General features: G+C 45.9%; 1 protein-coding gene across 17 annotated transcripts in view; it reads left to right on the forward strand.

Moving 5' to 3' along the window:
- RREB1 (ras responsive element binding protein 1) overlaps positions 1-14,886 on the forward strand; it is a 190,546-nt gene that overhangs the window by 147,973 nt on the left and 27,687 nt on the right. For all 17 annotated transcript variants that reach the window (XR_002831726.1, XR_002831727.1, XM_023762740.1 and 14 more), the window contains one exon: positions 14,668-14,857. Coding sequence is in view for 15 of the 17 variants with exons in the window: in XM_023762740.1 (XP_023618508.1) it covers positions 14,668-14,857 (190 nt within the window). In the remaining 2 variants the exon portion in view is untranslated. The remainder of the gene's footprint in view (positions 1-14,667; positions 14,858-14,886) is intronic.

Here is a 14,886-nt window from a genome sequence, read left to right on the forward strand (position 1 = left end):
TTTGTTGGCCCCTGGTCTTGTGTCTGAATGACTTATGTCTGGCTGTCTGGGGCTGGGCCCGGACCAGTGACAGCTGGGTGGTCACCATGGTGATGCGGCTGCAGCTTGGGGCACAATCTGGCAAAAGTTATTGTACGATCTTGCATGGCTTCTTCCTTTTTTTTTTTTAAATTGATTTCAGAGAGGAAAGGAGAGAGAGAGAGATAGAAACATCAATGAGGAGAGAGAATCATTGATTGGCTGCCTCCTGCACGCCCCCTACTGGGGAGGATCGAGCCTGCAACCTGGGCATGTGCCCCTGACTGGAATCGAACCTGGGACCTTTTAGTCTGCAGGCTGACACTCTATCCACTGAGCCAAACCAGCTAGGGCTTACATGGCTTCTTGATTGAAAGAAATCAGGTAATAAATGATTTTTCAATCATTTTAGCATATGATTGAGTGCTTATTATATTTCAGGCGATTGACTAGACTTGAGAATAAAAACAGTGATGTTGGAGATAGGACCCCTCAAGGGCTTTTAGAAAGTAAATGAGCAGTAAAAAAAGCAAAGGGGACAGACTCAGGGCCCGAGGGGCATGGTGCCCGTTGTTCAAGCAGAGGGAGCTGATCTCGCTGGGTGAAGCTTCCCTGGGCATTTCACATCGGGTGTGGTAGTGCTCCCCGCAACCCTCTGCTGGACGCCCTCCTCCATTGAGTGGGTATGGCCTTGGTTGTCTGTGAGGTGATTTCACATTTGAAGGCAGTGCCCTCAAATCCCTGTCAGGGAATAGTCCACGGGGGCCCAAGGGGGTTCCGACAGGCAGGATGTGGGCGGGGAGGGGAGTGCTGCTGTAGGTGTTGATGGGCTGGGCCCTCCTCGTCTTGGCAGTGGAGAGGTGCCAGAACCTTCTTTCCTGGGGATTCTGAAGTGTTCCAAAGAGTGTTCCACTCCCTTTACTGCACACACACACGCACACACACCCATGGCCTGCAGGAAGGCCTTCAGACGCATTCAATGGCGTTGGTCCCACACTTGTTACATGCTATTCTAAAAACAGGGAAAGGGATAACAAAATATTGGTCAGCATTTTGTATTTGAGTCTCAGGGGTCTGAGGCTCGGCCCGTTGGAACAGGTTTAAAATGATGTTGGTGGCAAGGTTAGAGGGGAGGACACTTCCCTTCTCCCCTCCTCCTTCCCAGCGGGCCTAGAAGCTGGAGGCACCTTTGTCAGGACTGCCCCCTCTCCACCCTGCCCGAGGATCTTCTCTATGACTTGGGCTGTGCCGGGCAGGGATAGCCACCGGCTTCTGGGCTCACCCCACCCTAGATCTGCCTGGGCTTCATGCCACACTGGTTTGGTTGAACAGTCTAAGCAGGGTGTTGGGACGCGATGTGCAGCCTGGAGGATTCCTGGGCGTAGGCAGGGCAGGCTGCCGCCCACTGCTGGCCAGGGCCCTGTCACAGGGCCTGCACTGTTGCTCCCAGCAACCGAGAGAGATTAGTGCAGCTGTTGGATGTCAGTTCTCAGCTGGGACAGGACTGGAGGGGAGAGTGGGCTCAAGGGGAGAGGAATGTCTGAGCCGGGCAGGACTCCGAGGAGAGGTTGTTTGCACTTAGCCTTCTTGCCTCCCGAGACAGAGCAGGAAAAATGAAGCATGAAATCCCTTTAAAAAAGAATGTCAGTCTCTCGATTAAAACACTGTAATGAGCAAGAAATCCAGTATCTCAGGAAATTGGCCTGGGTGAGCAGCAGCCTTCTTAGCTAGGTTTTTACAGGTTCTGATGTCAGGGCCTGGGCCTGCTGGCTGCTTGCGAGTGTTAGTGCTAAGAAGGGCTCCCAGTGGAGCCGCTGTCCAGTGGCATGGGTTGTAGAAGGAGCTGGGCTCCTGCAAATAACTGTCTTCGGAACTGACAGTGTAACAGAGTTGCAAGAAGGAATTAAGCCATTGGCTCCATCCTAGCTGCCTGGCAGCTCTGTAGCCTCCAGCAAGTTGAGACTCAGTTTTTCCATCTGCAAAATGAATTTCAGGACTGATGTGAAGGGGAAGGGGACAATCCACATTCCATTATATTGTAACGAATGCTGGATGAACATTTACCTCTGATACTATGTTTAGAATATGTCATTTCTAGTATTTTAAACCTTACAACATTTACAGTTATGGTTTTGTAACACTCTTTGGGTACCTCATCCAATGACATTAAGGAATGAAATTCCGGAACTTCTCCCAGGTACTGCTTACTTGACAGAGAACATGAAAGCAGATTGTCCTTTATTTATTACTAGAGGCCCAGTGCACGAAATTCGTGCATGGGTAGGGTCCCTAGGTCTGGCAGGCAATCAGGGCCAATTGGGGCCTTCCTTCCCCCTGCTGCCGGCTGCCGGCCAGGGCCTTACCTCATTCCGCACTGCCCTCTGGTGGTCAGCACACATCATAGCGAGTGGTCAAACTCCTGGTTGGTTGAACGCATGGTAGGTCGAACTCCAGAGGGGACAATTTGCATATTAGCCTTTTATTATATAGGATTATAAAGAGCCTCTTTTATTTAATTTTGCTTTTGTAAATATTGGGAAAACTGAGTGGCTATTTAGTAAATTGGGTTTGAGTCCTAACAACGAAATTTTGTAATACACCTGTGCCGAGAGCCACATACTTAAAAGCTTGAAGGGACTTGATACCTTTAAATAATAGAGCCACACATCATTTTCCTTGGATTATTGGAGAAACCTGAGATGCTAAAGAAATTACCTGATATTTGAAATTTACCAAAGCATTTCTCTGAAAATACATTTAGTATAGGGAAATAATATTTTTTTTACCCTTTCTTGATGATGGGTTCACCCATCTGTCTGTTACCTGACACAATGGTAGAATTGAAAGTCGAATGCTTGTGGTTTATTGCTTTGGGCTACTTTGAAGCTTTTTTGTTAACTCCAGGATTTTCCTCTTGTTCTGGAGAGTTAAGGTCACCGGATGAATAAAATATTATCGTAGCAAGCACTGAGAGGAGCTAATCCTAAAATTGTTTAGCTACAAGGTTTATTTATTTTTTTAGCCTTACTTTTCATTTCTGTAAATCCCATTGCTGATAAATTTGCCTTCAGGCCTGACTCTTAATCATTGATGTGCAAACGTGCTTCCTGCCCATTTTGGGTGTTTGGGGAAGGTTGTTTAGAAGCTTGTTAGTGGGCCCTGGCCGGTGGCTCAGTTGGTTGGAGCATTGTCCCTGCACACCAAAAGATTGTGGGTGCATACAAGAGGCAACTGATGGAGGTTTCTCTATCTCCCTTCCCCTCTCTCTTAAAAAAAAAAAATCAGTAAGAACATATTTTAAGAAAATAGTTTCTTGCTATCATACTTCTAATATCCCTGTCATATTAAAAACAAAAAACAAACAAAAAAAATCAAGAAGCTTGTTAGTGGTTATCAGTGTTGATACCTTTACTGGTGATAGTTGTTCCTGATAAGTGCCTGTTAGCCCTACTGCGAGACTGCTGGCTCTGCTCAGGGCTTCTTGTACCCACACTCCTTACACAGAATGCCAGACCATGACACCACATGGGTCACACTGCATTTCTACCCAGGGAGGAGCTAATCCCAAAATTGTTTAGCCACAAGGTTTGTTTTTTTTTAAAAAAGCCTTATTTTTTTTATTTCTGTAAATCCCATTGCTCAGAATTATGCAGTGTTCTTATTTTTTAATATATTTTTTATTGTTGATAGTATTACAGAAACCTCCCATTTTCTCCCCTTTTCCGCCCCTCCCCCTGTCTCTCCATCTCCAGGTCTTCACCACCCTATTGCCTGTGTGCTGTGTTCTTAGAAGAAAAGAAAAGAAAAAGAACAGATACCATAGTGCCCTGCCTCATTAAGCAAGCTGTGGTACATGTCAGCTCTCAATTCAATGAGTTTAAAATTTTAACTTTTTTCTTTTTAAGACTAGTTGGGGACCTGGCTATGAACAAGAATATCATTTATTTGCCATAAAGTCCTTTGAGAATGGCAAGGACAAACCTCAGCTAACTAAGGCGAGTACTTCCTTGGCCTACAGCGCTGGCTGTTGCAGCCCTTCCCTTACACTGTGCTGTCCCTCTGCCTGTGGCAGCCAGGGCAGGGCTTGGGCACTGGCTGGCGGTCCAGGTCTCTCCATGGTTTCAGGACCCTGCCAGTTCACTGTTCTTGTGGGAGTCAGACATCTTTACCATGTTAACAATGTGCTCTTTCTAGCCTGGCCAATGCCAAGGTCAGAGCCAGTGTGCTGTGGGATTTTGCTTAGTTTGTTTGATTTCCAAAAGAGAAGGGACAAGAAGGGCTAAAGTATGAGTTGAAGGCTCTCTGGGATCATGGTGCCTCCCTCCAGCTGCCAGCATTGGGAGCCCTCAATTCTGCCATACCAGGGGCCACAGTGGAAACTGGGCTCACCTACCCCCTCACCCCACATGCTTCCCTGGGGGCACTTGCCTGCCCTGGGACCCCCCCACCTCAGCCCTCTCCTATGTGTGCTTCACACCTACCCATGCCCTTCAGTGACATTACAAGTGGTGCTAAGGGAGAGAGAAGTTGCAAGCAGCTGCAACCCTCTGCTGTTCAAGAGAGCTCAACTCTGCATACCCCTGACACTATAGCTCCTCCTTTCCACACACCCCTAACAGAGCTGCTAAATCCCTGCCCTGGTCAGAGGATCCTCCTCGAGGAATGGGGGATGCTGAAATCTACTCCAGTATTCTAAATTAAGTTTCATACTCTCTTATAGAGGCATTTGCTAACGTGCTAGAGTTCAGGTGTTTTCTGGGTGAATAGGCTCTGGTGAGGTGCCTTAGGGTACAGAAACACTGTGTCTGTGAATAGAATGATGAGCGTTCACATACAGGTGATCCTCCTTTTATAAGTTGAGGACACGTGAGCTTTCATCCCTGTGTGACACTTGGAATCTAATCTCACCTTTACTTAAATTGTCCTTTGAGGTTTTTCCACTGATGGATTTTTGTTTTCCTTAGAGTACCTATTTCTGTGTGAGATTTAAAAAGGAAGGAAGCAGGTTTGTTTTTAGAAGAGTTGATGGAGTTCTGTTAGCTTGTTTAAATCCTACAACTAGATACACTTTCTCCCAAATTCATTTGTCCTAGTAAGAGCATAGTTTCCATTTTGGAAAAGTTACCCTCAGTTGCCTATGTAGGGCCATCTCTGCTACCAGACGATCAGAAACTGCCTCGTGGGTTTTTAAAACTTCCCTCTGGCACATCGTCAAAATCACTTGCAAAATAGAATCGTCCTACAGCCTCCCTTCTCCTAGGACTCTAAGTACAGTTCTACTCCATCTACATACTTTGCAGTCGTGCTGTTCACAAGTTCCTGGCAGAGTTGAGAGATCCCCTAAACTAGGGGTAAGGGAAGAGTTGGGGGAAACCACTTGACTAATGGCTGTGGCTTTAATGAAGACTGACAAGCCCAAGTGAGGTTAGCAAATACCCCAGGAATCATGCCTGCGCCAGCTCTGCATCCAACATCATCAGCATCGCTTACAAATTTACAATGACCTTCATTGTCCTTGAAGAGCTGCTTAGAAACAAAGTTGCAGGGCATTCTTCCTGGGAGGGCTGGTTGAATGGGTGTCTCTGGCTAACAAAGGCCGATCCAAATGTCCTGGGTGATGGGTTTCCACACTGGTTTTATTTAGGTCTGTCACCAGGTGCCGAGTGTGAGGGGGAGGCCGTGTTTCTCTGTGGCTGTTTTTTTCTTCCTTTAACCAGCGTCTCGAAGTACTTCTGGTTTCAAAGCAGATTTTTTTTCTCTGCCACTTTCAAGCAGCTTGTTTGTGAGATGACATTCTATATCTTTTCAGAAGTGAAACCGGAGCCCCTTGGTTGAAATCCCATGAAAACGGAGGTGTGAACCTGTAGATCCAGGGCCTTATTTAGATGTTGTTAGAAGACTCTGAGTGTGTGCAGGCTCCTCTGCATGAGCTTTGGCTCCAGGAGGGTGGGGGAGTGGTGAGGAAGCAGGTATTGTAGGTAGGACAGAGGCTGACCACAAAGAACACATGCCTCTCCCCAGGAGTCTCAAAATGAAACAGAAGTAGCAGAGAATATTATGAAGTTCTCAAGAGAGAACACACTCTTTTGAAATTAAAATTCCATTTTTCCTGAATTTTCTGTTTGCTCTGATTGCCAGGAAATGAGCGGTTCCTGATTTTTTTTTTTTTAATGTTCCTAGCAATACAAAATAATGGTTAAGTTTGTAATACTGCCTTGCGGTTTTTCAAGGATTTTATTATCTGTTATTCATCCTAGCTCTAAAGATCCCCATCATACACAGGAGAAAATAAACAAGCTTGGAGAAGGAAGGTGAAAGACCTCTCACAGGCCTATAACTTATAGAGTGATCTTACAGGTTCAAGATCCTCTCACTTAATTCTCACTATAATTTGTTTTTCATAGTTGTCTAACTCTTAGTCACCTTGTGTGCTTGTTCACATACAGATTCCTAGGCCTATGCTCTCCTTATTTGGATTATGGTTTCTTAAGAAGGTCCTGAGGGGATTCATATCTCAGGCATGTTTGGGAAATTTTACATAGGCAGCTAAAATGCAGATAAAGTAAATTCGACAAGGCCACTGAACTTCCCCGCCCAGTGCCTCTGGTCCCTGGGCCCATCCCCCCACTGTTCCACAGCTGCCTTCCACAGAGGACACAGAGCTGTGGGTGGCACTGGTTTATTCTGCCATGAGTTCATTGAGCACCTACTATGTGTGAACCTCTGTCCTAGAAGCCAGGAACAGGAGGGATTATAAACTGAATTAGAGGCCCAGTGCACAAAATTTATGCACTCGGGGGTGGAGGGGGCGTCCCTCATCCCAGCCTGCACCCTCTCGCAGTCCAGGAGCCCTCTGGGGAAGTCCAACTGATGCAGGGAGCGGGCGTTAAGCCGGCAGTCGGACATCCTCAAAACTGCTGCGAATGCAGGAGAGGCTCCCGCCACCGCCACTGTGCTCGCCAGCTGTGAGCCCAGCTTCTGGCTGAGAGACATTCCCCCTGTGGGAGCACACTGACCATCAGGGGGCAGCTTCTATGTTGAGCATCTGCCCCCTGGTGGTCATTCCGCTGTTTGGTCTTTTATTATATAGGACTAGTGGCCCGGTGCACAAAATTCGTGCATGCGGAGGGGGTGGGGGTCCCTCAGCCCAGCCTGCACCCTCTCCAATTGGGGACCCCTTGGGGGATGTCCAACTGCCAGTTAAGGCCCAATCCTTCCTAACTGCTCGCCTGCCTGCCTGATCGCCCCTAACCTCTCTGCCTGCCTGCCTGATCTCCCCTAACTGCCTTTGCCTGCCTGATCACTCCCAACTGCCCTCCCCTGCAGGCCTGATCTCGCCCCCCAAATGCCCTCCTCTTCTGGCCAATTTGGTTCTGATTGGTTGATTTCTATGCCAGTCAGCATCAAAAGCTCTGCCTCCTAGGCAGCCATTGGCTCCTCACAGCACCCAGATTTGGTTCTGATTAGTCAGTTCCTATGCCAGTCAACGTCAAAAGCTCTGCCTCCTAGACAGCCATTAGTTCTTCACAGCACCCACATTTGGTTCTGATTGGTCGGCTCCTATGTCAATCAACGTCAAAAGCTCCGCCTCCTAGGCAGCTATTAGTTCCTCATAGCACCCAGATTCTGTTCTGATTGGTTGGTTCCTATGCCAGTCAGCGTCTCTGGGTCTATCAATGGGGCCTGATAAGAAAGGCCGGGCTGATAAGCAGCCCCAGTGGAGGCCTGGAGAGAAATGGAGGCGTGGCTGCTGGCCAGACTGGGAGAGAAAGAGAGAGGTGAGTGCTGATCAAAAGCTGCCACAGAGGCAACGGATCAGTCCCTTCTTCTCTCTTCAGGCCTCTCTCTCGCCCTGATTCGCAGCCCCCTCAACAGTCAGTGCTGGGGCACCGCACCTGCAGCGGAAGCAGTCTGCGCTGGATTGCCACACCCAGCACTGACTGCAGGACTGACTTCTGGTTGGTCAAGCCTCGGTCATGACAGGTCGTTACGACCCAGGGTTTTTATATATTAGGATAAGAGACTAGAGCAGTGGTTCTCAACCTTGGCTGCACATTAGAATCACCTGGGAATCTTTTTAAAATCCTGATTTCTGGGCCTCATCCTCCGGAAATTCTGTTTCTTTGTTACTAATGTTGTGGCCTCACCCCATAACAAAGAAACAGAATTTCCGAGGATGGGGCCCAGAAATCAGGATTTTAAAAAGATTCCCAGGTGATTCTAATGTGCAGCCAAGGTTGAGAACCACTGGACTAGAGAAAGGGTGTCATTAATTGCTATAATAAAAGTGCAGCAAGTTCTGATTGCCCTATTAAGAGAGACTGTCCATTGCTTTGTTTTGTTTTGATATATTTTTATTGATTTCAGAGAGGAAGGGAGAGGGAGAGAGGGATAGAAAATCAATGATGAGAGAGTCGTTGATCGGCTGCCTCCTGCAACCCCCCACTAAGGATTGATCCCACAGCCCGGGCATGTGCCCCAACCTGGAATCAAATCATGACCTCCTGGTACATAGGTCAACACTCATCCACTGAGCCACGCCAGCTGGGCTGTCCATTGTTTTTTTTTGTGTTTTTTTTTAATAAAACCTGCTTATGTTGCCTCTTACATTGAATATTCATGGCCAATAGGTGTGCGCTGGTGTAGTAGTCTCAAACGTGGAGGGTGTTCAGAAAGATCTCTTAAGGTATAAGAAAAAAATAGAACTTTTTTATCTCACCCTTTAAATTTTTCTGTTTTTACATTTTATAATGTACCTGACATATATACGTGCAAATATATGTACAGTAGGTCCTCGGGTTACGTCAGAGATCCATTCCTATGGCACCACATAACGCGATTTTCGCCATAAGTCGGAACCCGCCTACATAAGCACCTACGTCACTCACATGGAGCACGTAAACAGCAGTAATGAAGTGAAACAGTAAAAAAAATTTAAAAGAAAGATAACAATTCCTGACCTTTACTTGTGGTAAATAAATAATAAAAAACATAAAGCACATATGTACATACATCGAAATGACGGAACTTTTTTTTTTTTATAAATGGGAGATCGTGACATAACCACAAAACGACGTACATCGAGTCCAACATAACCCAAGGACTGTGTGTTTATGTAAATACGCATCGTACATATTTCTCAGTTAAACAATAAATAGATATGAGATGCATGCTCAAAAATGTCTTAATTAGCCCTAACTGGTTTGGCTTAGTGGATTGAGCGATGGCCTGCAGACTTAAGGGTCCCAGGTTCGATTTTGGTCAAGGGCACATGCCCAGTTGTGGGCTCCATCCCCAATGGGGGGCATGCAGAAGGTAGCCGATCAATGATTCTCTCTCATCATTGATGTTTCTATCTCTCTCTCCCTCTCCCTTCCTCTCTGAAATCAATAAAAATATATATTTTTTTAAATGTCTTAATTATAAGGTGTTGTATGGTTCACAGAGTTTGCAGCCCACCTCTCAGGTCCACATACTCACCTTTCACAGTTGACTTGTATGCTACCAAGAGTCAGTATTATTTCTTCCCAACCTGTTTGTTTCAGCAATACTTGTAATTATTTGCTATAATTTCATTACATTTTATATGAACCAGTGAAATATTGTTTTTTAAAAAAGAATAGTCTAGCCCTGGCTGGGTGGCTCAGTTGGTTAGAGCATGATCCTGTACACTGAAAGGTTTCAATTCCCAGTTGGGGTGTGTACAGGAGGCAACCAGTCAGTGTTTCTCTCTCACATCAATGTTTCTCTCTCTCCCTTCCTCTCTTTCTAGAATCAATGAAAAACATCTCCTAGGATGAGGATTAAAAAAAAAAAAGAAGAATAGTCTAAGTTGGGCAGACTTGGTTATTGGCCATATTGGACTATTTTGTAAAAAAATGCTGTCATATTTAGGGTGGGCAAGACACCTATAGATAGAGAAATAATCATAAAAATATGGGATTCTGGTTTAGTTTGGTTTGTAAAAATGTAGGTTCTTGCTCTCCCTTAAAGAACCTAAACTGGAAATCAAAGATGTTATGAGAATGATTTATGCAGTGACAGCAACATGGACTCACACATAGAATGGGTGAATAAGTATATAGTCAGTTCTTGTTATTCACTGTAGTTATTTTCTACTAGAGGCCCGGTGCTGAAATTCATGCATGGGTGGGGTCCCTAGGCCTGGCCTGCGATCAGGGCTGATCAGGTTCCCTGCCTCCCCGCCTCCTCCTTCCCTCGCTGCCACCCACCCCCGGTTCCCCAGCCCAGGCCCAGCCCCAGTCAGGCAATTGGGACCTGTCAGCCTGAGGGAGGGACTGGGAGGTTGGCAGCAGGCACCAATCAGGCGATTGGGGCATGCTGGCCGGGGGGAGGGGCCAACTGCCACTGTGGCAAGTGGGTGGTAGGCCGATCGGGGCCTGCAGAATTGGGGGAAGGACCCAGGAGGTTGGCCGCCGGCCCCAAGGAGGGAGCCGGCCTTTGACCCCCCTGGGAAAGGGGCTGCGTCCACCACCACCCACCCTCGGTTCCCTGTCCCAGCCCAGGGGCCTGGCCCGGATCAGGTGATCAGGGTCTGCAGGCTGAGGGGAGGGACCAGGAGGTTGGCCAGCAGGCCCCATTGGTGATCGGGGCCTGCAGGCTGGGGACAGCTCCTGTGTTGAGCGTCTGTCCCCGTGTGGTCAGTGCACATCATAGCGACTGGTCGTTCCATCATAATGGTCACTTAGGCTTTTATATATATAGATAGAGGCACCAAGAACACAGAATTAATACTGAATCATTGCTCCTGAATGAAATGGTTACAACATTTCATCAACTGAATATATAACCTCATTTTATGTGTGTTTCTATTTAAATACACCTTATTTATGACATACTATTGGCTCATTAACATGAAACTCACAGCCAACAGCACTGCAATTCATCTCTGATGAAAGCTTATCTAAAACAGGTATTTTCTCCATAAGGCACATCACAGTCTCTTGCACTTAGGAACAGCACTTCAGCACTGTGCTCCGGGGACATTTTATACACAGAACCACCAACAAAAAGCACTACAGATAGATTGTGGCACTAAATAGACTGCAAAAAAGACACTTGTTTACAGTACGACAGCTGAACAAGAAGGCAGAGTGTCTTCTTTTTAGACCTCAGCTGGGAATGCATGCCTAGGGCAACTCAAGTTTTTCACAGTGCTGTGCACAATCATAAATGACCCAGAAAGTGCTGCAAGTACTAATTTGAGGTTTACAAGTAAATTTTAATGAATAGGCAAATTCATAAATACAGAATCCACAAATAATTAGAATCAACTGAATGTATTTTGTCAACCAATGGTTGTTGGTGCCAATTCAAACTCCAACAGGAGTCCCCAATTTGGGGTGTGGTAAAGAAGGAAACTTTATTCAGTACAAACAGCTCAAAGATAATACAACATGGCTATGAAAATAGCACTGTTGTGGAACAGCTCCCTGTGAAGCTGCCTGGGCGCCAGGCGACCCTGAGGCTAGGCCCCTCTTCAGCTAGGCAGCTCTGCTATGTAATGGTCCACTCTGTGATGGTCCACTCTGCTCTGCCCCCCCTCCACTGGTCAATGCTGGGTCTGAGAAATCTACAGTGTTTCAGCTGTAGCCAGGGAAGGCCAGTCTTTGGTGGAAAGTGTGCTCCCAGATCCACAGGGGAGCTGGCTTATATAGACAGAAGTCCCCACCTCTGGTCCCTGATTGGTCAGAGCTGTGTATCTCTGATTGGCTGGGAAAAGCTTCAGTCCTATTGGTTGAAATAGTATTCCAGGAAACCCTTATAAGGGCTGACTCAGAGGGCAGTTCAGTGCAGAGGTAGGTAGTTTACTGAGGAGGCTTCTCTGCTAAGTGCAGTTTGTGGAGAGATCCCTGTGCAGAAATGGCTTCCCTCCCCTCCCCTCCCTTCTTTATTCCTTTCTTTCTTTCTTTTTTTTTTCTTGATCCCAGCCAGCCACCTTCTTAGTCCTCGGGGCTTATGGTTTACTCAACTATATAGTGATCCAGAGTCCAGGACAGTTCCTGGCACTAGTAAAAATGAATTTAAAACACTGCACAAAATGTATGTAGGCAGTGCTATATGAATTCGGGAAGTTCGAGATAGTGTAGACTTCAAGTGAAAGATCCCTGTAAGGGCCCACTGGGCTACAGCTTGCTCCAGACTTTCTTACTTCTTCTCTTATTCTCACTTTCCAGGGAAGGCATGGACCAGCGCCCATCTCCCACAGTTCCCCAAACCTTACCTGCTTACGCCCCAGACAGGACAGAGGGGAAGGGAGAGAGAAAATGTGAACTATCTCTAGTTCATAAAGTACCAAACCAGATAGGCCATAGGCTTGACCTCCCAGCCTGTCCTGCCAGCCTATAAATCCCACATCGTGGGGCCTTCCTGAGCCCTGGGCTCTGCACCTCCCTGTAGGCCCCTAGCCCCTCTGATTGTCCAGTGCGCTCCTGGAGAAATGGGCTCCTTTGTATTACTTGCTACCACAGCAGAGGCTTTTCTTCTAGAGTTTCTATAGATTGACATCCCCCCCCCCCCCCCACACACACACACACCTACTGCAAATAGTGGTTTGGACATTGTTGACCCGTGGAAAAAAGAGGCAAAAAGCCCACTGTCATTAGCCATTTGTAATGAGATGTTTTTCTAGATGTATAAGGAACATTTCAAACTCATGCAGAAGTACAGAGACTACTCTAATGACCCCTTCATTCATCACTCAAGTTTCAGGAATTATTCACCCACAGGCACTTGTGTCTCATCTCTTCTCTGCCCCAGATAATTTCAAAACAAATCCCAGGCAACACATTTCATTTATAAATATTTCATTATATATCTGTAAAGAAAAAGGGCTTTTAAGAAATGTAGACAAGACATTATTATCATCTAAAACGGCAATTTTCAACCTTTTTCCTCTCATGGTACACATAAACTAATTACTAAAGTTATGTGGCACATCAAAAAATACAATTTTTGCCAATCTGACAAAAAATAAGGTATAATTTTGATTCATTCATACTGGATGGCTATTGTTATGTTGGCTATTGTCTTTTTTTTCTTTAACAATCTAAGGGCTTTATTCCTCTGTGAAACAATAATAGGAACTGCCGTAGAGGTTTTGTAAGGGGCAGATGTGCTTACATGTGTAAGTACTGGAATGACGCTTGGCACACAGTACTGTGATCATAGGAATGTGCCTGGGAAATTAGTCTAATGTGACTGAGGAAATTTTAATTAATTAAATGTAAATAACCATGTGTAGCTCTAGTGATGGCTTAGGCCAGAGATTTTTCAAACGGTGTGCCTCAAGAATTTTTAAAACATGCAATACTGGGTATTTAGTCAGGGGCACTGACCTCTTTTTTCTTTGATTGTCAAATAAAAAAAAGACAACAGCCAACACAACAATAGCCGTCCGGTGTGAATGAATCAAAATCATACCTTTACTTTTTGTCAGATCAGCAAAAAATATACTTTTGGTATATTTTGGCAGAATTGTAGTAATTAGTAATGTGTGCCATGAGAGGAAAAAGGTTGAAAATCCGCTGGATAGGGGATGTTGACAACATCCTAATGATTGTATAAATTTTAAGATGGTGGTTCTCAGCAAAGACCTACAGGACAGCACTAGTGTGAAAGTGGAGAACAGCATTTAACAACGGCATTTCCAACGCATCCATGTGTCCCAGGACAGTTAAGGTGAAAGAGGAGGGCAGCTCTAAAGTAAAGCATTTGTGGGGGCTCCTAGGAAAGGGAGATGGCCTTGTGGTAGGACCCTCACGGTTTGTGTTTGCTTCTTACGAGGTGTGTGCCCTCAGCCTTAGTGTTTTCCTCTGTGATAATGGTCCGCCTGCCAGGATTGTGCCACTGCCCCTAGTGTGGGCTCAGAGGTGGGAACTGCGGTTATTCTTCAGATAATGAGTGGCAAGAATATCAGAATTTAACACATAAATCATAATCACTGTCACATGCTGCAACCTCAGTTGAAGAGTTTATCATTTTTTCTTGATCCGATGCCAGGAATGCTGATGTGATTGCCTGAGATGCTGTGTAAATTTGTGCTTTTTGACTTTCAAAATGTTTCATGACTAGAATACATTGAGCAGAGGGAGTGAGGACACTTTGAAAGGATCACTCAGTGTGACAGAACAAAGGCCTGTGACAGGTGCACACCTGTGCTGTCTGCAAAGTTGGGAAACCCAGCCAGAACCGGTTTGGCTCAGTGGATAGAGCGTCGGCCTGCGGACTCAAGGGTCCCGGGTTCGATTCTGGTCAAGGGCATGTACCTTGGTTGTGGGCACATCCCCAGTGGGGGGCGTGCAGGAGGCAGCTGATCGATGTTTCTAACTCTCTATCCCTCTCCCTTCCTCTCTGTAGAAAATCAATAAAACATTTAAAAAAAAAAATGTGAAACCCAGAAGTTGTTAAGATTCAGTTTCTTTTTAAGGAAGAGTTTTTTGTTGCTAACCATGAGCAGACTGGCTTCTAGATGTTACATCATTCCTATTTTCATTATTATAATAAATTGTTTTATTACTTTATTTTCATTTACTTATAGATCAAAGGACAATAAAATACAATAAGATTAATGGACAGGTGGAAATTCTGACTTTGCTGTCTCTTTATATTCTGTCACTTTCTTCCCAGATGTGACATTTGCTGTGTCACCTTTCGGACACATCGAGGATTGCTACGCCACAATGCGCTTGTCCACAAACAGCTTCCCAGAGATGCAACGGGAAGGCCTTTCATCCAGAACAACCCTTCCATTCCTGCTGGCTTCCATGACTTGGGATTCACCGACTTCTCCTGTAGGAAGTTTCCTCGGATTTCTCAGGTATGCTGATGGGCAGAACCAGCAGCTGT

The sequence above is a fragment of the Myotis lucifugus genome, unplaced genomic scaffold (assembly GCF_000147115.1).
Source record: "Myotis lucifugus unplaced genomic scaffold, Myoluc2.0 scaffold_259, whole genome shotgun sequence".
NCBI classification, from domain to species: Eukaryota; Metazoa; Chordata; class Mammalia; order Chiroptera; family Vespertilionidae; genus Myotis; species Myotis lucifugus.